The sequence below is a fragment of the Bos indicus genome, chromosome 16 (genome assembly GCF_029378745.1).
Source record: "Bos indicus isolate NIAB-ARS_2022 breed Sahiwal x Tharparkar chromosome 16, NIAB-ARS_B.indTharparkar_mat_pri_1.0, whole genome shotgun sequence".
Lineage (NCBI taxonomy): Eukaryota > Metazoa > Chordata > Mammalia > Artiodactyla > Bovidae > Bos > Bos indicus.
Genome location: NC_091775.1, coordinates 65,395,831 through 65,422,819, shown reverse-complemented (window position 1 = coordinate 65,422,819; position 26,989 = coordinate 65,395,831). Strand labels below are relative to the sequence as shown.

Below are 26,989 nucleotides of genomic sequence, written 5' to 3'. Positions count from 1 at the left end.
TGTCATGATATGGTAGCTGGCTTTCCCCAGAGGAAATAATGATCCAAGAGGAACTGATATAGAGTGTTGATGTCTTTTCTAACCCAACCTCAAATGTCACATTATGGAAACCTCTCATTTGCATAATATTCTATTCGCTACACATTCAGCTCCCTTGGATGCGGAAGGGACCACACAGGTGGGTGAGTACCAAGAGGTGAGAATCACTGGTGCTGACTCGGAAGCTGGTTGCACTAAAGCAAGGACTTTGGGATCAGAGAGAGAGGGATCAGATCCCAGCCCAACACTTCCTAGTCTTAAACACCTTGGTGAATTCAGTGTCATTTCTGAGCCCCGGGCTCCTTCTCATCTGTAAAGAAAGGCTGAGTAGTTACCCTATACACATTCGCTAACACTTTCATTCATTTTTGCATATGTTTATAATGTCTGCTAGGGCTTCCCAGGTGGCTCCGTGGTAAACAATCCACCTGTCAACGGAGGAAATGCAGGTTCCATCCCCGGGTTGGGAAGATCCCCTGGAGGAGGAAACAGCAGCCCACTCCAGTATTCTTGTCTGGAGAATCCCATGGGCAGAGGCACCTGGCGGGCTATAGTCCACGCGGCCACAAAGATCTGGACACGACTGAGCATCACATAATGCCAGCTAGGGTCAGGCATTAGAGGCCCAAGGGGCCACAAGGTGTCAGCAGCCAAACACCCATGGTCACGCGTAATGTGAGGCGATTGGGTTAGGAGGAGCAAAGTGCTAGGGAAGGATTCTGGAAGCACAGAAGTGAGGCCCCTACCTTGTATGCTGGTTGTGTGGCTTAGAGATAATGCAGATAAAGTGCTTGGCCCATAGTGATGGTCAGTAAATCATATCAATGATCATGATAAAGACGACAGACAGCACTGATTTCCAGTGCTGATTTCCCCGAGTTCTTCATAGATTTAGCTTTGTGACTACAAAGAATCCCCAGATGGTATCAGTCAGCAAACCCAGCCCTGTGGTCTTCCCCCAAATCACATGGGCATTGTCACCCTCCCTGAGAAGGCAGGCAAGACCTCTGTGCTCAGCCTCCCAGCAAGTCCCAAGATAGTTCCGCAGATAACAGTGATGATAGTAGTGAAGAGCTCTAAAGCACCCACCACGTGCCAATTAAACACAGTGCTTTACATGAATTCTTCATTCCTTACAAAAATCTGGACGCAGGAAACGTTATTATCATCATTTTATAATAATGAGGCCACATAGCAGAAAATAGCCCTGGGATCCCTCCACTGCACTGCCTCCATGCGTTACTGCTTAGAAGGCCAACAATCCCCTTCTCCAAGAGGCCCCAGGTGACCAGCTGTATCTCCTCTCTGAAGCCCTGGAGAACCGCCCACACCCCACCCCAGGGCATCAGGCTGTGACTCCTATCACTCCGACCTGTGAGAAGCCTGCAGCAGCTCCTGGTCACTTAGTCATCCTCCATACATGATGTGAGGAGCCCTAAGAACTGGCTACACTGTCATTAAATAGAAGTAAGTTAGGGATTTCCCTGGTGGTCCAGTGGTTGAGACTTTGCCTTCCAATGCAGGGGGCGTGGGTTTGAGCCCTGGTCAGGGAGCTAAGAGTTCACATGTCTCAGGGCCAAAAAAACCCAAAAATCTAAAACAGAAGCAATGTTGTAACAAATTCAATAGAGGTTTTAAAAACAGTCCACGTGAAAAAAAAATCTTAAAAAAGGTAAAGTAAACCCTGCTTATTAGTTGCCATCTTGATTTCCTTCCACTCCAGGTGAAGCGTTGCCCTGGGTCTGTATTGGGTCTCTTTCCAGCTCCAGCGAACTCTTGCCCATAGAGCTTCCTCCTGCCCATATGACTACATTACATCTTGTTACTCCTAGGTTCTAGAATGGGTTCTGTGGATGTAGAACCCTCTATCTCTCCATCCCACATCGTCCAGTCTTTGAGCCCAGGACCAGTGGCAGGAGCCTGTCTGGGAGGCCACAGCATGTATTTTACCCCCAGCTCTTCAAGGGGCCTTGAACACGTCACTGCTGTCCATACCAAAACCACACAACAGCTCTAGCCCACTCCTGACCTCCTTGGTTGTTGAAGGAACGCACACGATGTTGGAGTTTTGCATTACATGGTGTTTTCTTCACACCATCCTTGTGTTAGATATAAGTCAGGAGCCATATTGATTGCACTGTATTGTAGATATCTCCAGGAGAGCTGGGGAAGGGAGAAAGGCCACCAGGCAACGTTCCAGAAGCAAAAAGTGCGAGCTGTTCCCTGCCTGGTCCCTAGATTCGGAGCAGCCTCAAGCTTTATGTTGTGGCCTGTGCTTTTCTAGGTGTTATATAACATTGCTTTCATGTACGCCAAGAGGGAGGAATGGAAAAAGGCTGAAGAACATTTAGCGCTGGCTGTGAGCATGAAGTCTGAGCCGAGACACTCTAAAATCGACAGAGCCATGGAAAGCGTTTGGGTGAGTGCGCTGGTGAAGCAGCAGGTCTGCTTGGGTTCGGATTTGTTTCTGTGCACATGTCGACTGGGAAGCAAAAATGTGGCGCTTTTACTTCCTCTGAGCTCCAGGTAACGCTGATCTTGGGGTCTGTTTCCCTGTGGGATCTTGAATGTGGAAGTCTAAGAAGCTGAGGCCTAGAGGAAGAGACAGCAGAGCCATCCTCATGCCCCTCCAAGGGGGCTCTGGTGGGGGACCGGGGGCAGCACCAAACGGCAGAGGCTGTGCCCGCTTGCTTACCCGCTGGGTTCTCGCAGCCTGGCTCTGGGCCAGACACATGACAGTGCTCGAGAACAAATGCATTGATTATAGGAACAAATGGTGGGAAGTTGAGTTTGAGCACATGTAGGGATGAAGCTTGTTCTAAATCATATTTTTAAACACCAGGAACAAGGGGGCATAAGTCAGTCTGTACATATCTGTCCATGGCTGCGGACAGCAGCCCCAAGAGAGCATGGTCATGGGCCTCGCTCGGGTCCTGGGCCACCCATGTCAGGAGTGACAGCCCTCCGTGAGCCTCACAGAGTGGGGAGGGGGCAGCCCCTCTAGGAAAAGAGGGTGCTGGGCAAACAGCACCCACAGACATCTCGGTATAAGGTGACAGTGAAACCAAATGGCCCTCCCCGACACACTAAGAAGTCCAGCCCTGCATGTGGAGAAAAAGCGCTCTTGCGAGGTTCTCTCAATGGATCCAGGCATGTGTTCAGTGAGGGACCAGGGTCATCACCCCCATTTTACAGGTAGGAAAAGACTCTGTCCTCTGTGTTTTAGAAACAGAAGCTGTATGAGCCGGTGGTGATCCCTGTGGGCAGGCTCTTTCGGCCGAACGAGAAGCAAGTGGCTCAGCTGGTCAAGAAGGATTACCTAGGCAAGGCCACGGTGAGTGAGGCCACTCGGTGTCCCCTGAGCCCCCTCTTGCATGAGCCCTGTGGACTGAGGGCAAGGGGACCCTGGAGGAAGGGGTGCCTGCCTCTGGTTCTGTCCTGGGGAGGCAGCTTCTAACCTAAGGGTTGACAAGCCCATCCTTAGCCACCGTCCACCTCCGGAACCAAGTCCCTGTGAGAACAGATCCAGGGTGTGAGGAAGGGATCTTGGGGAGGACAAAGAAGGACGGGCACACAGAGCCAGCACAGCCCTCACACCTCCCTCTCTGAATTTCAGGTGGTGGCCTCTGTGGTAGACCAGGACAGCTTCTCGGGGTTTGCCCCACTGCAGCCGCAGGTGAGGTGGTCCTGCCCTTCTCCACGGGTCTCCAGGGCTCTCTGGGAAAGAGCCAGCTTGGGCAGAGTGCCTGTGCTGAGCGGCCTCATTTTCAGGGCTCTTTTAGCTGAGCTTTCAGTCTGTGGAGGGTGTATGCCTGGCCATGCTTGGTCAGGGATCCCACAGCTGGAAGGGGAACAAGATCATATCCTTGGGTGTCATCTCAAGTCCTCGGGAGCCAGCCCTCCATTTCCCCTTCAAATGCCTGCCTTTGCTTCTCTGAAGTTCCAAGAGAGCTCAGCGTGTCTCATCTCTCCCGAAGCCTTGACCATTCTCTCAGAAAACTGAAACACAGCCATGGAAGGCTTTTGCTCGTTGTCCCTTCTCAGACACAGGACACAGGGGGAGCTCTTCTGGCTGCACCCATCGGCCGCAGGCAGCAATCCCCTCAGGAACATGGGCAGGGGTCCCCAGGGTGAACCATCTTTCCCCCAGGGTGGGCTCAGAGAGCGGTTCCAGATAGACTAGATGCCAGTGGGTCTGGAATGTGAAGGTGGCACTTCCTTGTGAAGGGAAGTGGGTCGTGCCGGCTGAGGACAGTTCCAGCTCTGTGGCAACAGAACCAGTATGGGCAGGGGCGTTAGTCCACGCGAGCACAGGGAGGGGTTTCTGAGTGTGCTGGTCCCACGGTCCAGTGTGCACACGCCTGGTCACTCTGAGGGCTGTGCTGACAGCCTCCCAGGGTCAGAGAGTTGACTGCTGGCCCAGAAGGCGACCAAGGCTGGGGCATCGGAGGCTAAGAGGAACAGAGGAGGAGAGCAAGAGAGGCAAGATTCTTTGACCTCTCTCTTCATCAGAGAGTTGAAGAAAGCCTTGCAGGACTCCCTTGGGCTTTGGGGCACCCAGGGAACTCCCAGAGGGGAAAAAGCCCAGATAACTGGTCTCCATAGGACTCAGGGTAGAACAGGGAACATACTTTAAAAGGAGATTCTTACCTGACCTGTGGACCTTGAGTTGATTTTTATTTATTTTAAAAATTTTTTATTGAGTTATAATTTACACACCATACAATTAATTTACTTCACTTGCACAACCGAATGATCTTGGGTATATTTACAGAGTTATGTAACTATCACCACAGACATAGAGGACTTTTTTTTTTTTTTTTGGCCACATGGCATGTGGGATCTAGTTCCCTGACCAGGGATCAAACCCTTGCCCCCTGCTTAGAAGCACAGAGTCTTAGCCACTGGAATGCCAGGGAAGTCCCTTGAGTTGTTTTTTAACTACCCACAGATGTTGTGTGGTAGAGCAGATGCTAATTATAGAGCAGTGCTTTGAGAAACTTCCTAGGAGGGGACAGAGTTCAAGGGCAGAAGCACCCTCATGATGCCATGTTGCTCTGTGACAGCTAAAACTCCAGAAACCAGGTCTGGCTCAAGATGAATTGCTGTACTGGTGAAATCTGGGCCCAGGGAGCTGGTGGGAGGGGTTCTTTTCCAGTGTTTAGTCAGGGTACATGATTGCCTTCTCCCTCACGAGTGTTCTAATTGAGCCAGAAATGCAGTCTTCAATGTTCTGGTCTGGAAGGAGGCTTAAATTACCATTAACCATCTGTTCTGTCTACCCTCCTTCCCTTGTCGTCCTGGCCTCCTTTATTTCTCCTGCATGTCCAATAGGCAGCTGAGCCTCCACCCAGGCCGAAAACCCCAGAGATCTTCAGGTAAGTTAGATTTAGACCAAAATGCAGGATAGCCAAACTCCCAAGCCTGAACCGAGGGCAACAAACGGGTGAAGAAGGTGAAGCTGGGGTCAGGGTCCAAACTGTGAGGAATTTAGCACATCAGGCTCCTCCTGCCTTCGAGGCTAGGGCGGAATGATGGTGGGAATGGAGCTCTGACTGCAGTGAGGCTGACGGTGGTGACCTGGCTACAGCCGAGGGGTGGCCCTGTGTCCCCAGGCCAGCGTGCACCGAGACAGCAAGGGGTTGTCGCCGAAGGACCGCAGTGTCTGTGGAACACCACCGTCTGAGGGCTGCACACAGACCTCAGGGTGGAGGAGTGGAGGGTGCCCTCCTCTCAGGAGGATCCCCCTCAGAGGCCAGGCTCCCTGGAGCGGGGAGAGCAGAGTGGGAGGCCAGAACGGCTCGTCCTTTCCTGTGTGGGCGCGTTTTTCACTCCCTGTTGGCACATGTTTTCTGAAGAAGGAAGAGGAAGGACTCGAGAAAAAGAAGCCATTCTTCTGTAAGAGGAGAAGCCAAGGATGACAAAACCTACAGCTTTCTTCAGAGTTATCTCTAAGTGAAGAAGAAAGCCCAGCCTCCCCCTCCCCACTAGGGAAGGTTCTAACAAGGAGTGGAGAGAGTGCAAAGCAACTAGAGAAAGGCAGGGGCCTGTGAACTCACCCCGAAGCTCCCCTGTGCTGGGGGAGGCCGTCTCCCCCACAGAGATGAATGCAGGGTCTGGAGACAAAACGAGGGGCCGAAGGGAAGGTAGCAGAGTGGGAGGGAAAGGGAACCAGCTTGGAGAGGCCAGCTGGCCGCAGTCACGCCTTCTGAAGTGGCTCAAATGGGACGCCCCAGAGCAGAGCAGAGCAGGCCTTGAGGAAACGGCAAAGGGGAAATGACATTATGTAAGGCAGAGCAAGGCAGCCTCACATCCCCCCACTGCCTCCCGGCCCATCTCCCCTACTCTCTGTCTCTCCCCTACTCTCTGTCCTTCCCCCATGGACGGCCTCAGCTGGCTCCAGGGCAGGCATCCCCAACCCCTGGGCCATGGACTGGTTCCAGTCTGTGGCCTGCTGAGGAACTGGACCACACTGTGGGAGGTGAGTGGCAGGGAGTGAGTGAAGCTTCATCTGTATTTACAGCTGCTCCCCATCACTCAAATTATCACCTGAACTCTGCCTCCTGTCAGGCGAGCAGCAGCGTTAGGTTCTCATAGGAACTGGGCCCCTTCCCCTAAAGTCAAGGCTGAATATCCTGAAATTGCCACAAAATAGAAACACAGTCATCTCTAAACCACTCCCCTGCCCTGGTCCATGGATAAACTGTGTTCCGTGAAACCCACCTCTGGTACCAAAAAGGCTGGGGACTGCTGTTCTAGGGGATTTCTGCCCTCCTCCCCCACTCTCCTCCTCACCCGGCGGGTTCTCACCTGCCTGCTCCTTTGCACCCTGGCATCTGATTGGGCCCCGCCCAGACTCGGCCACTGGCCAAGCACAGCTGGGATCCTTCCTCCTCAGAAGGGAAGGGAGGGCAGGGGTTGCAAGGCGTCATCGAGTGTTGTGTTATGTTGGGTTTTTTTTTAGCTCTTGTCCCACTGCATGTGTGGTTACGGAGCACATTCACATGCAGAGTCCTCTCGGGCCATCAGACGGGCAACTCCCTGCTCATGGTCACCTGGGCAGTTAGAGGTGGGAGTGAGGCTCCCAGCTCCGGGTCCATAGTTGCTGACCCACAGCATCAAGGGAGCAGATGTGGTCCAGGCTAGATGGTGGATGGGATCTCGTATCTTGTGTCTACCCCTCCTCTTCTCCCCACCCCCATCCCGCAGGGCCCTGGAAGGGGAAGCCCACCGAGTGTTGTTTGGGTTTGTGCCTGAGACACCAGAGGAGCTGCAGGTCATGCCAGGGAACATCGTCTTTGTCTTGAAGAAGGGCAATGATAACTGGGCTACAGTCATGTTCAACGGGCAGGTATTCAGAGGATGGGGGGTGGGTGGGTTAATGGCACAGGATCCTGGCAGCACATGGCAAGCTTTTTGAGGAGCAGCGTCTGCTGCCTTACATGCACGCCAGCTGCCCCCTCTTTCACCTGTCCCCCCACCCCTCCCCCGTCTCCGGGTGTCCTGCCCTGTGGCTACTGACGAGTGCATCTTTGTTTCCCACTTTCTGGCTCCACAATGCTGCACTGCAGAAGGGGCTTGTTCCCTGCAACTACCTTGAACCAGTTGAGCTGCGGATCCATCCTCAGCAGCAGCCCCAGGTAACGTAATGCCAAGGGCTGACCCGTTCCCTTCCCACCCCTGAACCCTGCCACCGACAGACCATGGAGGGGAGCAGAGAGGAAGACGCCCTGAGGACTCATTAGTCCTGAGCCCACCTTGAGTTGGTACCAGCCGCTCAGAGCTGAACCTAGGGATGAAAGAAAAAACCCAGATGTGCTGAGTGGAGGCATCAGCAGGTCCTATTGGGCCCCCAGCTCTGTGATTTCTCCTGGTCAGGGGTGACTTGACCACAGCTACAGCATGTGATGACTTAGGTCTTCCCAGATGTCTTCTTCACCAGGAAGACGAGTCAACGTGCTGGCTGGTGAAATCCATTCACCAAAGGAAATCTGCTTTAGAGCATTGAATCAGAGCAGACCTTGCCAGCCACTGCTTCTGATGCCGCTGCCACCCCCACCCCCACCCCCCATCTCGATGACCTGCCCTTCTGCCAGGCCTGGGGAGTGGTCTTTGTTGGATCTGTGCAGATGCCTGATGGCAATGGATCCTGTCTCTCTCTAGACTGTGCGACCAGTTGTCCTCTGTGGTGTTGGCCGTCCCTGGTCAGAGTCACGATGTCCAGATGACTGGAAAAGTTCTAAATGCCATGTAGATGAGAAGTGGCATGTTTCTTTTGAAGGGGCAAGGTGTAGAGTGAGAGTGAGCTTAGACAAGGGTCCTACCCTGCCCCCAGTGGGTTTCCAGTGTGGTAATTGGGGTGATTAGGCAGCAAGGGCTTTGTAGCTGGAAGGTTAGAATTCTTATTTTCTCATTATTATTTCTACTGTGATTATTTTCACCAGGCCCACTCTGCTTCCCATTGAATCAATACTTTCCTTCAGTTCAGTTCAGTCGCTCAGTCATGTCTGACTCTTTGCAACCCTATGGACTGTGGTACGCCAGGCTTCCCTGTCCATCATGAACTCCTGGAGTTTACTCAAACTCATATGCATTGAGTCGGTGATGCCATCCAACCATTTCATCCTCTGTTGTCCCCTTCTCTTCCTGCCTTCAATCATTCCCAGCCCTTAGTCTCCACTAAATGTCATCACCACTCCAACTTTTAGGAAGTTGTTTGCATCTGGCTCCCTTCCATGGTGGTCTGCAGGGTCTCCCCGACTCCTATCCCTGGCTAAGAACTGTGTCTGCATGAAGGTTCTCACCCTCTCTTCCTGTCCCCTCCAGGAAGAAACCTCCCTGGAGTCTGATATCCCAGCTCCCCCGAGTTCCAGTGCTCCTGGAAGACCCCAGTTGTCACCAGGTTAGTGTCTCTGGAGGACCATCCCGGGATTGGGTGCAGGAGTGCTCCAGGCTGCCTTCCCATGGAGGGTTGCTCTCCCAGCCTGACAGCATCTGGTTTCTTGTTCTCCCAGCTTATGATCATGGGGCCCCCGAGCACCCCATCTCCTGTGTCACTCACCCACCCCAAACACAGGAAAACAGAAGTCCTTCCTACCTGCCTGCTCCAGAACATGCATGGAGCTTGGGTAAAGGCAGCTGCTTTCTGGCAGGCTGTGAGCATCCCAACTCAATCAGTCATTAAGTCGTGGGACCTTATCCCAGGAGGAAAGGTTCAACTAATTGAACCTGTTGACTTCAGAGCGGGGTGGAGTGGTTCTTTTCAAACGACTGAGGAGCTCTATCTAGAAAAGAAACTGCAGAGCCCCGGAGGATGGACAAAGGACCACGGGGCAGACATGAAAGGGAGACTCTCCTGATATGTGGAGACGGCTGCCCCGGGAAGTCATGGACTTTTGGTCACTAATGCGGGTTAAGCAGATCCTGAGTAAGTGCTTGGTAGAGATGCATTGAATAGGTGGTTTGTCCAGATCCTAGATCAATGACTGTCATGCCCACCTGATCATCAGAATCACTTGGGATGCTCCCCACCCCTATTTTTACTTTGAAAATATCAAACCTACAGAAAGGTTCAAAGTATGGTACAACATGAACACAAGAATATCTTTCACTTAAATTCAGTAATTGTTAACATTTTGCACCATGTACTTGGGCTGTTCCTCTTGTTAATGTAATTTTTTTTCTAGTTGCTGAACCACTTGAAACTAAGTTACAGACTCATGACACTTCACCCTGCACTTCAGCATCTGAATCCTAAGAACAAGGATGCTTTTCTGCACAAGCACAATATAATTGTTGTATCTAGGATAGTGTTAATATATTATTTATTATTATATAATATAGATTATATAATTCATATTCAAATTTCTATTATCCCCCAATGTCCTTGACAGCTTTCTTGAATTTATATTTTCTGTCTAGGGGCCCATCAAGGATCACATATTAACCTAGGAAGATTTTAAGAATGTAGAATCAAAGGCCTTTGATTCTGATTTTTTAGGACTGGAATCAGGTTTAGAAACCTGTTTTTCTAGGGGAAAAAAAAAAAAAATCCCAAGTGATTCTAATGATCAGCTGTGTTTGAGATCAGTGGTCTTTTTTGATTATGCACTGCTGTTTCCATGGTGAATATCTTTATACATACTTTTCTTATATAAATTATATGTGTTTAGTCACTCAGTCATGTTTGACTCTTTGCAATCCTATAGACTGTAGCCCACCAGGTTCCTCTGTTCATGGGATTCTCCAGGCAAGAATACTGGAGTGGGTAGCCATTCCCTTCTTGGGTTGGGAACCAATCCCAACCATAAGATTGAACCTAGGTCTCCTACATTGCAGGCAGATTCTTTACCATCTGAACCACTGGGGAAACCCCATAAATTATACATGTACTGCTATATTAATATATTTTATACATTAGAAAACATACAAAAGATAAAGGACAAATTAAAAATATGCAGTTATTTCTTCTTGTGGCCCCTGGCTCATCTCACACTCCCTGAATTTGTTTCGATGGAGCCCACTGCTTTAACTGACCTTTGGGAATCTTGCATGATACCACTACACCAGCAGCACTACTATTAACACTCCTTTGGGATCCCTCCCTAACCGCGTGGGCTGGTGAAGATGTGATGGTCCTTTGCGAATTACCTATGTGCTCCCTAGAAGCAGAGACCAGGTTCATTTTGTGTTCATGGCTTTGCCCTTCACATCTACCCAATGATTTCCCCCACAGTTTATTAAGGTTAATAATCACCCCACAGGTTAAAGCGTATGAAGTTGGGCGCCTGGTTCTAAGCGGTTTTGTCTTGTGTATGGCAGGGGCTGAGAGTGTTCATTCATCATCTTCGTTTTACTCTCACCTTCTCCATTTAGGTCAGAAAGGAAAAGAAGAGCCCAAGGTAATCTTTTTTTTCCTTGTACTATTTCAAGTGGTAGAGGAAGAGCGAGCTTAGGTTGCCCACCTAACCATTTCCACGGGTGGTGTCCTTGGATTGTAGAAAGAGCCCCAAGGGAAGGGGTAGAAGAGTTGTTACCGTACATACAGGGACCAGGGACCCCTCTCCCCCACCGCATTTGACAATCTCCCCCTCTTCCATGCACACACTGCCTGCTGGCCCATGGCTGGTGGGCCAGGTATCACCCATAGAAATTTTCATCCAAGCAGGAGTTGAGCTGGAGGACAGGACTCTGAAGGCCTTCTCACGTTAGTGTGAAACCAGGCACTTCTGAGCTTTTCCCCACCACGGGGGTACTTACTCCCTGGGATCCAGTATGTTGCTCGGAGGAAGCCTCAGGCACTCACAGGTTCCTTCTGCTGGCTCTCCCAGCAGGAAATCAAGCTCAGTGTCCCCAAGTCCTACACACTCAAGGTGCATTACAAGTACACGGTGGTCATGGAGACTCAGTTCAGGCTCCCCTACAGCCAGGTCCGGGACATGGTGGCTAAGAAGCTGGATCTCCTGCCGGAACACACTAAGCTGAGGTGAGCTGCACATAGGGAGACGGAGGGTACAGCCGGGAGCCCGCTGTGGGCCAGAGGATGGGCCCGCCCTGCTGTTCTGACTTGCTTCTTCCTCATTACCTCTACCCAGCTACCGTCGTCAGGACAGCAATGAGCTGGTGCCCCTTTCAGAATTCAGCATGAAGGATGCCTGGGCCCAAGTGAAAAACTACTGCCTGACGCTGTGGTGTGAGAACACCGTGGTGAGTGCCCAAGGGCCTGTAAGGCTGGATTTCTAACAGGCCACTTCCTCCACAACACTTGAGCATTCACCCAGGGCCTGCTGGGAGCCTAGCCCTAGGTGTAGTGTTGGGAACATGGCAGGTAACAAGCCGCAGCTCTGGCATCCTCACCCGGGGTGCAGCCAAGAGAGGTTTTCCCACAAGAGCGGAGCAGGCCCAGGAGCCCACAGAAAGCTTCAGGTCCCTTCCATCTGCGGCCACACCTAAGGTTCAGGCTCGATCAAGCAAGGTTAGAATGAAGTCGCAGCTTGAGGCTGAGTTCACGGCCATTCTTCACCTTAAGTTTCCATGGGGAAGGACATTTGGGAGTGAAAAAAAAAAAATAGCGAGTGTTTCTTTCATGAAGACGACTTGGATAACAACCTTCCACTAACAGCAAACACCTACTGAGAACTTTCTGTGTAGCGGACACTGTGCTAAGGGCACTCTGTGTATTAATTCTTACAACCTGCATAACTCTGTGAGGTACGTATTGTTATCCTGTTTTATAATGTAGGTAACAAGGCAAAGCAAGGTCCACCTGACAAACATTACTCAGAGCCTGCCTATACTCTTGAACAGGGCTCCCATCCGCTGTTAGGAGTCAGGCTGCACAGTAGGAGGTGAGAGGCCCATCAGCAAGTGAAGCTTCATCTGTGTTTACAGATGTTCCCCATCACTTACATTACTACTTGAGCTCTGAAAGTGACAGGGAAAGTCGCTCAGTCATGTCCAACTTGTTGCGACCCCATGGACTCTACAGTCCATGGAATTCTTCAGGCCAGAATGCTGGGGTGGGATCTTCTCCAGGGGAACCTTCCCAACTCAGGGGTCGAACCCAGGTCTCCCGCATTGGGGGCAGATTCTTTACCAGCTGAGCCATCAGGGAAGCCCACCTGAGCTCTACCTCCTGTCAGATGAGCGACGGCATTAGATTCTCGTAGAAGCTCGAACCCCACTGCAAACTGTGCCTGTGAAGGAACTAGGTTGTGTGCCCCTTACGATGATCATCCCAAAACCAGCCCCACCTTACCCAACTCCAGGTCTGTGTTAAAACCGTCACTTCCATGACACCGGTCCCTGGTGCCAAAAAAGGCTGGGAACTGCTGCTCTTGAACACCTCAGTGTACTGACAGTAAAAGGGCAGGTTAGCCATAGGCCCTGGGGTCTAGAAGAGCTAAACTGACTTTCCAGTAAGAATGAGGGAGTCAGGAGCAAAGTTCGAGGCTAGAAGTAGCAGCTACACGTTAGTACTCTTTGGCTTTGTCCCTTAGTCTCCCTAGGAAACGTTGCCATTTCTTTTTGCTGTAGATGTTCATTTTCCCTCCTAACAATGGTCCTTGAAAATCATCCATCTGCTTTCTGTCAACAAAGTTTTTTGTCTTTTATGTCATTTCAAATAAGTGGATGGTACAGTATATATATTAATAGTCCATTTCTTTTGAATGCTGAATGGTATTCCATTGTATGGATACCACAACTGGCTTATTCATTCAGCTGTTGGTGTGCATTGGGGTTGTTTCCAGCGTTTATCTAATGACATTAATTCTTCAACAAACATTTGCTGGGCACATGTCTCTAGATAGGTACTGGAAATATAAAAACTAGTAAGACACAGGCCTTTTTTCATGAGGGGAAGAGCAAGCAGATGACTACAAAGCGTGTGTGAAGTAAACTGATGGAGACACACAAGTGCTTTACTCTGTTATGTAAGCATTTACATAACATCGGGAGGGTATCTCACCCAAAAACGCTGGAGGGAAGTGGGACAAGTCTTCCTAGAGACTGAAATTGTCTTGAAGCTTATCCTGAAAATGGTGCGTAGTAATTAGCAAGGTGGAGGAGGTTAGGATGGATGTATTATATAGATGGAAAAAACAGGAGGGCAGACCACAAGAATCAGCACAGTGGGAAAAGGGGCTCATTGTTGATGGGCAGGGACAGCGGTGGGAAAAGTGTTGGAAAAACCACAGGACCAGAGAGAGGTAGCCTTGGACACTGCTGTGCTAGGTTGATATTGTGAGCAGGGAAGAAGATAAGTGAGGTCTTGCTCTGGATTGGTAATTTAAAGGGCATATGAGCGAGGCAGAGAAATCAGCTAGGCTGGCTGGTGGGCTTCCTCTGAGTAAACAGCTCCCGACCCACAATCGGGCGGCTGGGGAGTCCTGACACAGAGACCATGAGCCTGCAGTTCCCACTGCCCAAAGCTCTCGAGTGGGGTCCCGTTGACACTTCAGTTCCTCTTCTCACCTGTTTCCTGCTTTAGCCTTTGTCAACAGTGGCATCTGCAGTTTTATCTGCCTAGGGGGTATAAAATTGAATAGCTCCTAAGGGAATCCTTGGTCAGCTACTAGTTTTCAGCCACAAGTGGACTTTTGAGACCATAGAAATGACCACAGCAGGAAAGCTATTCTAGACATTTAGGCCATGGGCCCAGTGAGTCCTTCCTCCAAACCCTCATCCCCACAGCTGGGTAGTGGTTACTGCTCAGTTAGGGAAGTGTCTCCTTTGCATTCAAATAAAAGACAAATGTTTGATGGGGGAAAAAAAACGGGAGGGGAAGAACTAAAGAGGATAGGTCTGGAGGAAGGCCCTGTAGTAAACCGCACAAAGTAAACTTAGGGGTTAGAGTTCAGAAAATTGTTTCAGGAAGTGCAGCCACTGGATCTGAGACCTCTGGCACCAACCAAGGTCCATCTAGTCAAGGCTATGGTTTTTCCAGTGGTCGTGTATGGATATGAATTGGACTATAAAGAAAGCTGAGTGCCGAAGAATTGATGCTTTTAAACTGTGGTGCTGGAAAAGACTCTTGGGAGTCCCTTGGACTGCAAGGAGATCCAACCAGTCCATCCTAAAAGAGATCAGTCTTGGGTGTTCAATTGGAGGAACTGATGTTGAAGCTGAAACTCCAATACTTTGGCCACCTGATGTGAAGAGCTGACTCATTTGAAAAGACTGAAGGCAGGAGAAGGGGAAGACAGAGGATGCAATGGCTGGATGGCACCACCGACTCGATGCAAGGGTTTGGGTGGACTCTGGGAGTTGGTGACGGCCACGGAGCCCTGGCGTGTGCGGTTCACGGGGCTGCAGCGTCGGCCACAGCTGAGCTGGCCTGGCTGGAAGGCCTAGGACCCAGGGGCGAGTGGGTGTCCACGCAAAGTGTCCCTTCAAAGTGTGAAAGGTCACTCCAGGTTTTCCAATCTGTTTTCGGACTAATCCCTTCAGTTCTGTCTTGAAAGGATTCCTATTAGTTCAGTTCGTTTTTTTTAGTTCAGTTCTAAATGTGAATTTGTTGTTCAGTCGTGTTCGACTCTGTGACCCCATGGACTGCAGCATGCCAGGCTTCCCTATCCTTTCCCATCTCCTGGAGTTTGCTCAGATTCATGTTCATCGAATTGGTGCTGCTATCTACGCATCTCATCCTCTGCTGCCCCCTTCTCCTGTTGCCTTCAATCTTTCCCAGCATCAGGGTCTTTCCCAATCAGTCAGCTGGTCATATCTGGTGGCCCAAGTATTGGAGCTTCAGCTTCAGCATTACTTCACTGCAAACGTTGATTTTGTTGTTTTAAATTATTTTTTGTTGTTTTGTTAATGATTGTTAACTCCCACAGGGAGTTCCTGATTAATTTGGGATGGTGCAGACAAGTTTGCCTTTCTGTAACAAGGTGCCCAGTGTTATGGGTACTGGGGAAGGGGTGTTGGATTTGGGAGTTAGGTTTGACTTTGGGTTCCTTTACTTACTTGTGATTCAATCTGTCTCTCCATCTAAGAAAAATTACCAGTTATACCTACCCTTTTTGCGATTAACATGTTTCAGTAGCATTTTAAGACGATCTATGGTCCTGTGTCCACCCATCCAGTGTTCATAAAGTATACACCAGGTCTATGTTTGGCACTGATCACAAACTTGGCTTTGAGTTTATATCCCAGGTGCTACATTGACATTTTGCTGATTGATTCCTTCAGTGATGTTCAATGTTCATGGCAGGAAGTTAGGAAAACTAATAGGCCCTTTACTATTTCAGGGTGACCAGGGCTTTCCAGAGGAACCCGAAGAAAGCAAAAAATCTGATGCTAATAACCAGACAACAGAACCTGAGCTTAAGGAAGGGAGCAAAGTGGTTGCTCTCTTCAGTTACGAGGCTACCCAGCCAGAAGACCTGGAGTTCCTGGAAGGGGACGTAATCCTGGTGATATCAACGGGTAAGTGCTACTCCTGGAGTGCAGAAACGAATGCACACGTTAGCAGCAATAAATACAAGTACAGAGAGAAGAAAACATCAATTAGCCGCAAACTTTAGTCAATGGTTACAATTTCCTTCCCAGTTCTTAGTGGGAGGGAACAAAACTGAGTGTGTTTACCTTTCCATCTGTTGCTCTCCTGGGCAGGGAAGCAACCAATGGCAGACTTGAGTCACACATTAAAGACTGTTTTGGAAGCCGCGGGTTCTCACACTGGAGTTAATGGATTTGAAGAGGGCTTCAACCACTGTGTGTCTGCACCGAGCCACGTGATAGTGATGTTTTGCAAACTACAGGTCTTCGAATTGATGTACTTTTTGAAGATGAGGGAAGAAGGGCATACATTTTGCCTTAAAAACAACTATTCGGAATCGTGCTCTCTGCTACTTCCCAGGTTGTTATAAATCAAAAACAGTAAAAATTAAAATAAGTGGAGGGTCCTAATTTACTGCTTCTCAAACTTAAGTATGCTCATGCATCTTTTGTAATTTGTTAAAGATTCTGATTCAGGTCTGGGGTGGGGCCCGCTAATCTGCATTTTTAACCAGCTTCCAGGCGATGCTGATCTACTGACCATACTGAGAAGCAGCATTCTATTAATAACTCATGGTTTGACACTCTTCTTTCTTTACCTGGTAACAAGTCATATCAAAAGTTTCATTCACATGGCCGAAATCTTGTACGTTAGCAATGCAAAACAGTGAAGACAGAACACCATTATCAATTGTAACAGAAAATTAACAGATTAAGAAATAAGCGGGAGATTTTCAAGTTAGTGGGGGTGAAGAGTGAGTATACCAGACTGCAGCAACAATATAAGAAGTGAAAAACAAACAGGGTGCATGGATGGTGCGTATATTCTAAAAGGGAGAATGGAAACTCAGTTATGAGAGTTGGATTTAACTCCCCAAGCCATTTTTTAAGTGTCAGTACCAAGCAACTGGCGAAATTTGTTTTTCAGGGGTGGGGATGAGATGAAGATGAACAAATGCTCTGAAAAGTCTTCTGAGTAGATATGGAGAGAAGGTGGTATACTCTTTACTGGGATTTGTATAGAAGTTTAAGTTGGTTTAATTCAGGAAGTATCTATGTAAGATTTTGAAACTTTCGTAACACATAGGGAAATAGAATTCAGCATAAACATTGTATAGGGCCGAGGGGTTGAGTTCAGTTGTATTCAAGTTATGAGATGGTTTTATTCCAAAAGTTCCTCAAATTTTAAATGTGAACCCTCTGGGGAACTTGTTAAAATGGATTCCGAATCAAGTTTGGGGTGGGACCTGAGATTTGGCATTTCTAACAAGCTCCCAGGATCCAGCACAACAAATGCTGATACTCGTATCATAGAAGAAAGAATCAAGACAAGAGTTTGCAATTGGAATTCCCTTGGGTGAACTCAGATGCCCAGCCACACTCCACACTAATGGACAGTTTCTGGGGACAGGATCCAAGTACCACATGGTGTTGCTATAATATCTGATGGAGACATGTTACATCCAAAGATGAGCCTCTGATCTAAACAGCTTCTATGGTCTGTTGGATAGGCTCTAGAATAGGTCACAGCTACCTAAGGTGTCTGATATTTAGTGGCAGAAATGACCCCGAACAAGCTATTAATCTCTTGTGTCTTCTCAGAACGTAGACTGAGTTACGTTCCCCTGGAATGTAGCTTTTAACCACAGAAAACTTAAAATGGGAATATTATCTATAACTGAGTTATGAAGTCTATGCACATACTTTATTAAAGTCTCAAAATAGGTGCTATGAAAACTCTTGTATTTTATAAACACGGACTGAACCCGTCATTAGCTCCAACTCTCAATTCTTTGATCATTCACTAGTGAACAATCATTATTTATCTATTTAACCAATGGCATATCCCTGTCCTGTAATCAAAACAAAGGTTCCCAACAAAGCTAAAACTCTATGTTAAAAAAAAAAACAAACCACCTCATACATAAGGATTCATTGTTTAATTTCTTTCACTTTGGTAACTTTTGGAAGACTCTCATTTTTCTGCATTTTACTTCTCTGTGTCTAAAACAGAAACCAATCATGAGATAGCGCCTATGTTTGCTCTTACCAGTCACTTTTCCAATGTTGACTTTTCCCTGTTGGCACAACTGGGGGTGAAGACAGACCGACCCAGTTCTGTGTGGACTACGTGGGTGAGGGACTTCTCCTATCCTCATTGTAGAAGTCAACGTATACTTTTCCTTTTATCAGTGAATGAAGAATGGCTGGAAGGGGAGTGCAAAGGGAAGGTTGGCATTTTCCCCAAAGCTTTTGTTGAACAACATCCAACTACAGACTTGGAAAGCACGCCCGGAAGAGTCTAGGATGTTTCACAACCTACAACGTTGAAGAAAAGGAAGTACTATTGCTTACAAGGTTTGGCATGCCTCTGCTATACATTTGAGAGACACCTCTGGAATTATTAATTCATCCATTAAAGTATTAATCCATCATCAAGTAATATTCATGAAATAAATATTAATTCATTTAACTCTTCCATTAAAACTTAACCTATTAGACAATGACGTGAGAACTTACAATGATTACCTTGAAGACAGGGAGGGGTGGTGGTCGGAAATGTCTGGAAGAGGGGGGTCTTCTAGGCTGCAGAAAATCTATTTCTTGCTTGGAATGCTGGCTACCCAGGTGTGTTCGGTTTGTGAAAATTCACCGAGCTGTATACTTACTATTGGTACACTTCTCTCTATACGTGTGATGACTCAATAAAAAATGTACAAAAACAAGATACCCAGAGTGCAGGCCCAAGACCTGAGTATAAGTATCCCCACTCCTACACCGTTACTATCGCAAACTCCCAGGGACTGAGGTAACTTTACAGGTAGTTCAGAAGATGTGAGCATGCACGCCTGCACACACAAAACTAACATTTTGGGGACTGAAAGTCTCGCTGCTTAAACAGAACCTAGACTGAGTTATGTTCCCCTGGAATATAGCTTTTAATTTCACAGAAAATTAAAATACTGGAACTACATCCCTTGGTTTCTTCTCATGGAAGGCACCTGTTACAGAGCTCAATGGAGAGCCCATGCACTGACACTTGGGTGAAAAGCCCCTTGGTTTCTTCTCCTGGAGGGCACCTGTTACAGAGCTCAATGGTGAGTCCACGCACTGACACTTGGGTGAAAAGCGGCCGCGCTCAGGAAGCCAGGTGCTTAGTGCTGTCCCTCTACATCTGCTTCTCAGGATTAACTTGGGTGAGTTTCCATAAATTCCAAAGGCCTGGCCTTAATTCCCCTTCCTCTTGCGGAATATTCTGTTAACAATTTTTCAAGTGTGGAGGTGCTTATGAAAAGCACATTTAGGAGACAAACCGTGGACTGAATCAACATCAGTGCGAAAATGCAGCTGGTGGCTGTGCACACACAGGTGAGGTGCAGTGTTGGCTCACGCACACAGTGAAGGCCAGCAGGCCACCGCTGGAAATCAGGGGACACAACTTGAAGAAAGACAACCCCAGAGCAGAGAACGCCAAATACTGTTGCTGCTCATCACACTGAGTTGACTTTACTGGGCCAGTAGGATACACGGTCTCTGAGCTGCCTTATTAAGGGTGATAGTAAGGATAAAAATGCTGAGTTGTTAACGCCTTTGCACAAGCCACTCTTTATTAGAACCCATCCCTTTTTGTAATCCTGCACATCGGTTTGAAATATTACTAAAAACAAAAATAACCCTGAAGCATATTCGATTTTTGACCTTCTTTCATTCCCCTAGATGACTTGTGAGTAGTTTAAATTTGTTAAGTTGGATTTTCTTTCAGGATAGGAAAGAACAGTCTCTACACAGATCTGGTTGGAGAGAACATGGTTTAATTAAAGGCAAAGCTGATTTCAGCAGCTGCAGGTCTTGCACAGACAGACCAAAACAAATAAACAAAAACAAAAAGAAACACAAAAGAAAGTTTGCTACACAGAACCAGTTTCTGATGAAGATTCTCCTTTCCCTCCTCATTACTCCACACTGAGGATGATAAGGCGAGGAACCCCGCCCCAAGAGTCAAAAAACATTCCAAACACCAAATTCTCATGCAGAAATGGGGCTGCAGACGGGACGTGGGCACTGCGGGAGCGAGACGGCGAACCTGGTGGGCGTGTCGAGGGTGCAAGAGTTGGTGACAGTTCAAACACTGGAATGTTGCAGCTGCCTGAATGCAGAGCTCAAACACACAAAGTGGGTAAAGGCAGCAGGGAAGGAGGCTCGGGAGGGAGGGGATGGGAGGACGGTGGTCACGGAGGAGGGGCTGGAGAGAAGCACAAAGGGTTTCATATTGCCATTGGGTGGGGGACTGCACCCTTTCAGACCTTTCAAAAAAAAAAACAACAAAAAACCCCAAACACCGTGTCAAACTAAAAGAGCAATGATGTAAGCATTCGGACTCCAACCACTCTCTCGGAAGAGCAATGAGCATGAATCTCACCCCCTTTCATTGCTGGGGTTGCCCAGACTCCAGTGACGACCGGGGCTCCTGGATGTGCTTTGCTCTGTAGCTGTTTTCCAGCTCTTGAGTCCCACGCTAGCTCCACACACTCACACGCACCGCCCCTCCCCTCCAGGGAGCAGACGGGCCAGTGTGCACACACACAAACACTCACACACACACACGAGCGCGCGCGCGAAGGAGAGCCCTCCCAGAAAACAAACCCTACACTAGCACAGCAACTGGACATTTAGATTGTTTCCATAATTTCCCCTTAAAATATTACTTTGCCAGGAAATGACTATCAGAAATGCTGTCCTTCTGTTTCTACACAAGAAAAATCTTCAGTCCTCTTTCCTTCTAATAAATATCAGATAAAAAGTTTCTTTTCCTTTCTTCCGCCTTTTCCAGAATGGACTCCGTTGTGTTTTCCTTCTGTGCCTGATGCACACGTGTCTGTGTCGCCTTGAATTTCACTCTGAAAGTGGAGGCTGGGAGACCACAGCCGGGCAGGGGCCTGGCTGCTCAGTGGGCCATGCGCACGCCGCCACTTCCTTCCTCTTCAGACTGTCTTTTGGGCCCCAACTGCTGGCCCCCATGCTGTTGCTTGTTGGCGAGATGTTGTACACATTAGGAATAAAAACGATTACAGCACACAGCACAGGGTAGAAAGGGGGTGGAGGTAGGGACAGGAGGAGGTGGGTGGTAAGTAGGATGGGGGCACAAAAACCAACCAAACAAAAAGTAACCACACTGAAAGCTTCTACCTATTAAACTGTGTCAGGCCATGAATGGACTAGCCTGCCTGCTGTGGGACTGCCTGCGACACTACCGTAAGATGGACAGGAGTCACAAACGTTCCTTTAGAGCCCTACGGCAGTCCTCGGCTAGTCCAGCCCAGCACCACCAGCCATGCGGCATCCTCAGTGGGGGCTCGAGCACCTACAGAGTGGAGGGCATTTCCGGCTGGAGTCTCCAGGCTAGAGGAGGGCCCACCAGAACCTTCTGAGTCCAAGCAGAGGCCGCGTCCTCGCCCTCATGGACCGTTTCCACGGGCTGAAGAGGTCGGTTTCCCCATCCTGTCACCACCGACCTCTCACAGGAGCAGTGCACGGGGTTTTTCCTTGCTACACACTGACTAGAAGAAGCACATCTGTGTATGGAAGAATTCAGTGTGATATCTTACTACTGAGAGTAACAATAATAAAAGATGTTCAGGAGTAATTTCAACTACATTCTCAGTCAGCAAAGCAATCATTAATGGATTCCTATTTTATTCCCCAAAGAGGAAAAAAAAAGGACTGAGAAGTTCCCATTGGCTTCTCCCATCTGCCTTCCCTTCTCAGCTTTCACTTCCCATGTGGCTGGGGACATGCACGATGGAGAAGGTGAGAGGCGGTGATATCAGGTAACTGAGTGAGACAAACAGCAGTTCCTCTCCCCCTCCGGAAGGCCCCGGGGGGACGGAGAGTTCCTGATGGTTTTTTCTTTTTGTTGCACTGCGGACATTTCGTGCACACTCAGCGGGCTGGTGGAATACTTACACCCTCTCAACAGCGAGACACAGAAAAGAGGGCTGCCACCTGCAGGGGACTGCGTGGGTCAGTCCTGCAAACCCAGCATGCCATGGTTTATGGAGCCTTCATTCCCAGGGTGCCGCTCTGGCCTCAGTGTGGAGGGTTCATGGCGCCTTGGCCCCGCTGCTGTTTCTGTTTCTGCTGCATTAACAGCTGCTCCAAAGCGGAAGGTCCAGGATGCATCATGGAACTGGACCAGATAGACTGAAAAACAGCCCAGAGCTTGTCAGCAGAGGTCACATGCCTGGTTGTCTGAAAGGGATCTGATTTTCAATCCCAGCCAAACATAAAGGTGTATGTGTCCCAAGATCCCCAAACCCTGAAAAAATCCAGCTATTACAAGGAGTTGTTGTAAGACCAGGTCCTTCAAGACTGGTTAGTTAGTTCTCATTAAGATCATTTTAAACCAGAAAAGGTGAAAGTATGTTTTCTATAAAGTCTTTTTACTAAAACTCAGCTCCATGTGAGAACAGACACTGACTAGAAAGGTTTTAGGCCGGCAAAACATTTATGAAATTAGATATCCTTCTTTTACTTGTTCAGAAAAGGAGTAAAGAAAATATTTCAAGATGAGTCAGAATTTTCTTAATCTTAGAATCCAACTAAAACCTTCATGTCTGTCCCCCTGAGGATACTGGTTTATCACTAGTGAATTCAAAAATTCAACAACAACAACAAAAAATCCTTTTAAAGAATCTTATAATGCAGACCATGCTTCTAAGACTTTGCCAGATATATAGTATAAATCAAATAATCCTAAGGGCCTTAGGAATAAGACTAGCTATTTATGTGACTGAAAGCAGAGATATCTCGAATGGTTCTTGTTCCTGATCCACTCACCTTTAGGCTTTCCATGAGGACAGCAGAGGAATCCTCCATGGATGGGCCATGGCCTGTCCAGGAGCCACTTGGAGTGCTGGCCTGATGCCAACTGCTCTCAGAGGATGATGTTGCTGAGAGATAATCGATGCCAAACCCACCCATGGCTAGGAATGAAGAGAAAAGAATAATTCAAGAAGATGTTCTTTCACTGCCAAAGATCCAGGAAGGACACAGAGTAAGTTAGTTCACTTCTGCTAAGCAATGAAGACTGGATCTCACCTGGCTTATCAGTTTTCCACCGGTCTGCAGTTCTCCTATCCCTGTTATCTGGAGTCCCAATGGGTCCAAAATTGGAGAATGGGACAGAATTGTGGTTGTGTGTTGGAGGGGAGCTTGGCAGGCTGCTTGGGTTGGAGGAATGAGGAGATTGGCTGGCTGGTGTTGAATGATCTATTGAATAACAGCAACGCAGGACATTAAATAGAGATGTTTCACAAACATACCAAGAATGAAAGTTTCCAGTAGATTTGATCACTTAAATTCTCTTAAAAATAACCACAGGGTTTCAGGAGAAAGGCAAAATAAAGGCCCCCAGAGGGACCCTGCCAGATGTACTAGTCTGTCTTACTGTACATGTCCAAGACACGTTCCTTACCTTAAAAATAAAAATGTAGACAGTTTTGTCAAACGTATGCACTGTTTTGGTGTGCCTGTTTCAGATAAGTATATACTGGTCTTCTCTATCAGAGCAGAATTGCCTAACCGTTAAGAATTTTCCTGCAAAGAATGAATATCTACAAATAAAACTAAAAAACAGCTGCAAACCTTAAGATAAAACTCATATTTTTCTCCCTTACAACTGTGCTCATTACTGAGACTGTAAAACAGCTTTTTTTAATGGCATTTATTATGTGAACCAGCTCACCAGGCTTTTTTACACCCCATTTTCCTTCAGAAGTTACTTTAAAAACAAATACAAACGACAACAACAATAAAAATCATAGTAACAGACAAAAACCACCAAATACATAAAATTATCAAACCACACTATCTTTTGAGTGTACGGCTAATAATGCAAAGTCTATAATGTAAAGACTAGTCGATACCTGAACTGGCAGGAAGAGATGGAGACCATGGAGTCCCTTCAAAAAGCGAGTACAGTGATGTTTCCTGGGGAGCCACTGAGGGATTAAGTTCTGCTTTGGAGCTGGTTGTCAGGTTCTTCCCGTATACCTCATTGAACACACTGTTATTTGGGTATCGCTCCTGAAAGACAATGACCACCAAGTGAACAGACTCACTCCAATGAAAGAAAATGTAGTGTTCATGCACGTGGATGCTTGATGGATCTTAAGACTTTCTTTGCAAGACAAACTTTTGAAGTTTGTCTTATGTTTCTTTCAGTTTTCCTGTTTTTATTCATTTGCTTTTTACTTTCCCTCACCCTTTATCCTGCTCTATGTAAACCGCCCAGGTTAAAAAGTACGAATAATTTACTTGGCTGAACAAGAGAGCCCCAAAGATTTTATTATTAATGAGAAGTTAAACAATTCAAACTTACAAAAGTCTCCAGTATACCCTAATCAAAGCGGGGCAGGGGGCGGGGTGAGGGGGAGGTGGAGGTGGTAAAATCAGATACCTGGAAAACACCAATATATGGAAGAGAAAGGAAAGAGAAAAACAGATGTATTGAGATAGACTGGAAAAGAAAACGCTAGCCCACAGCAGGATGCCTCACTGTTTACGCACCTGATTGAGGGAGAATCCGGTGAGGGACAGGAAAGAGGATGAATGTGACATGAGCTCTGAGGGCTTCTCCAGTAAGGATTTCTTCATAGTCCCAGAGGGAAAACAAAAGATAGTTCAATTATGCTTTCCATTTTCTTAGTACTAATTTTAAAATACCATACAAGCAAAATAAAAGACCACAATTTAAGAATATCTGTATTCACCTCTCTTGTACAAATTAAAGCTTAGAAAGTATCAATTCAATTTGGATTAATTTTTATTAATACCATGGTCCCGCTAAGGGCCAGTCGTCACAGGTGAGTCAGACAGAACCCTCCTGATCAGTGCTTCTAACTTAAGCACAGAAATCCTGGCAGGGACCCCGGAAACTGGCAGTACTGAGTATTCACTGGGTAAGAACCTCAGGAATCCCTGTCACTAGCTGCATTTAAAATACTCTCAAAACAAGACACTGAGCTGATCAAACACTGTTTTCTTCCTAATTTGTTGCCCCCTTGCTAGAATCTTAAAAAACGGACATTAATGACTTTAAAAAAGCCTTTAGATCCATTTGACAACTGGTTTTGTTAGCATGGTTCCTAAGCAACTCTATCTGTGGTATGTATTCAAACACTTGCTCAAGTCAAGTTTACATTTATTGGTCCTTAAGAAACTCACTGATTAAAAAAAAAAAAAAAGCTGAATCTCTGATGCTCACTATCACTGAACTCTTGGTCAACAAAGCATTTATTAAACACTTGCTACATGCAAGGCACTGTCACACACATGACATCATTAATGATGTTAAATACAGGAAGGGCTATAGTTAAGGTTGTTTTTTTTTTTAACATGACAAAACCCCACTAAAAGCACCCCCCTCCTTGTTTCATCATTAGGGTCATTTCCAGCGGAGAAGGTAAGCACAACAAGAATTAAGGGATTAGGAAACAAGTGAACAGAAAGGCGCTCTGACCCTAGGCCCTTAAGCCACCCAGCAAAAAAAAAAAAAAACAAAAAAAACCCACAAACACAGCAAGAAAGGCAAACAGGTAGAATCAGCAGTTTAGCAGCTGGGCTCTCCACGACCTCTAGGCGCTGTCACCGCACTACTACCATCTCGGTGTCCAGCGGATCTTTTATTCCTGCTCATTTGGGGAGGGCGGGGAGTGGGAGGTCTGTGTGGCCACTCACTCAGAAAAATTCTTAAGGGAACTTCAAGTGCCAGAGATGGCAGTTTCTGTCAGGAGAGCCATTAAGCTTTTATTTCTAACACTAAAATCAGTGCACTTTAGTCCTGTGAATGTTCTCTTACCTTGTGTTTATGGGAAAGAAACAGCAAGAAAGTGGAACTCAAAAATGTTTCACACTTTATTAAGATCAGGGAGGGGGGAAAAAACCTCCTAGCATACTTCTTTCTTGCAGTTCCCGACCTCAGTAAAACATGTAAATAATGGCATCCTTTGAAATGCAGACTGGGATACAGAAGATTATTTTTAAAAGATACTACTAATCAATTCTGAGACCTTATCTCTGGGCTCACTCATTGATGGTACTCCAATCATGTTTTTAAATAGAGTCCTCTTCATATTACAAATCTGGCTCTGAATTTAGATCAGGGCTCTTAGTTAACCAAACAGAAAAGAACCACTTACTGTTCAGTAAAATCAATCTAGAATATTTTTATTCAGTAAAACATCTGGAACTTTATTTCATTTCATATTTTGAATACATGAGGAAAAATCTCACTGTTCCTAAGCAAGATTAAATGACACCTAAAATTCCTGGGTCCAGGTGGAAATGACACCTGAAAAGGAGGTTAATTTCCCAGCATTACATCCTGTGTGTGCCCAGCCCTGCAGGATGCTCTCTGGATAACATATATTACAAAGCTACAAGATTTGAGGAAACTATGGGACAGAAAAGTTTTACCACATTTTACTGTCATGTGAATCTTAGTTTGGGCAATCAGGAAATAAGCTTTAAAATTCTGGTAAAAAAAGGAAAGCCCTAGAAAGAAGAAACTACCTATTCTACTACAAAATCTCAGAAGAAAAGGCAGGGGTTACAGCAAGAAAAAGAATTACATCAAATACATACAAAGAGGCTTCGTCCAGGAAGAGAGGCGAGAGGCCCCAGCAGAGCTGGGTAAAGATCAGGAGGGTTAGAAAAAATCAGCTCTTCCTCTTCCTCCAAGGCAGCCAGACTCTTTAACAGGTCCGGAGGAAGCAGAGGGGAGCCTTTGGGGTCCTAGTGACAGAAAGGATCACAGTGAGATGCAATGTGGGATGACAAAAGCACAGCAGAGTAGTCGCATCATTAGGGGGATGAAGGCAGTTAAAGTCAAGGAGGAAGCTGTAAGGAACAGAAGACAGCGCTATGCAAAGAGGAAAAGGCTTCCAAACAC

General features: G+C 47.2%; 2 protein-coding genes across 12 annotated transcripts in view; one reads left to right on the top strand and one right to left on the bottom strand.

Annotated features, from left to right (window-relative positions):
- NCF2 (neutrophil cytosolic factor 2) overlaps nucleotides 1-18,481 on the top strand; it is a 46,239-nt gene extending 27,758 nt beyond the window's left edge. For 2 of the 5 annotated variants that reach the window (XM_070768547.1, XM_070768546.1), the window contains 12 exons: nucleotides 2,324-2,458; nucleotides 3,266-3,373; nucleotides 3,656-3,715; nucleotides 5,374-5,417; nucleotides 7,249-7,390; nucleotides 7,611-7,679; nucleotides 8,866-8,941; nucleotides 10,915-10,940; nucleotides 11,370-11,524; nucleotides 11,634-11,745; nucleotides 15,789-15,966; nucleotides 16,153-18,187. In XM_070768547.1, the coding sequence (XP_070624648.1) occupies nucleotides 2,324-2,458; nucleotides 3,266-3,373; nucleotides 3,656-3,715; nucleotides 5,374-5,417; nucleotides 7,249-7,390; nucleotides 7,611-7,679; nucleotides 8,866-8,941; nucleotides 10,915-10,940; nucleotides 11,370-11,524; nucleotides 11,634-11,745; nucleotides 15,789-15,966; nucleotides 16,153-16,409 (1,362 nt within the window). In that variant the 3' untranslated portion in view covers nucleotides 16,410-18,187. Of the gene's footprint in view, nucleotides 1-2,323; nucleotides 2,459-3,265; nucleotides 3,374-3,655; nucleotides 3,716-5,373; nucleotides 5,418-7,248; nucleotides 7,391-7,610; nucleotides 7,680-8,865; nucleotides 8,942-10,914; nucleotides 10,941-11,369; nucleotides 11,525-11,633; nucleotides 11,746-15,788; nucleotides 15,967-16,152; nucleotides 18,189-18,231 lie in introns of those variants that run through there. The other 3 variants (XM_019976303.2, XM_019976302.2, XM_070768549.1) reach the window with 3 other exon arrangements.
- Nucleotides 18,482-19,830: 1,349 nt separating this feature from the next.
- The window catches only part of SMG7 (SMG7 nonsense mediated mRNA decay factor), an 86,152-nt gene continuing 78,993 nt past the window's right edge, over nucleotides 19,831-26,989 (bottom strand). For 5 of the 7 annotated variants that reach the window (XM_019976292.2, XM_019976291.2, XM_019976293.2 and 2 more), the window contains 6 exons: nucleotides 26,683-26,832; nucleotides 24,607-24,687; nucleotides 23,964-24,123; nucleotides 23,137-23,307; nucleotides 22,876-23,021; nucleotides 19,831-22,239 (listed from right to left, as the gene is read on the bottom strand). In XM_019976292.2, the coding sequence (XP_019831851.1) occupies nucleotides 22,126-22,239; nucleotides 22,876-23,021; nucleotides 23,137-23,307; nucleotides 23,964-24,123; nucleotides 24,607-24,687; nucleotides 26,683-26,832 (822 nt within the window). In that variant the 3' untranslated portion in view covers nucleotides 19,831-22,125. The remainder of the gene's footprint in view (nucleotides 22,240-22,875; nucleotides 23,022-23,136; nucleotides 23,308-23,963; nucleotides 24,124-24,606; nucleotides 24,688-26,682; nucleotides 26,833-26,989) is intronic. The other 2 variants (XM_019976294.2, XM_019976300.2) reach the window with 1 other exon arrangement.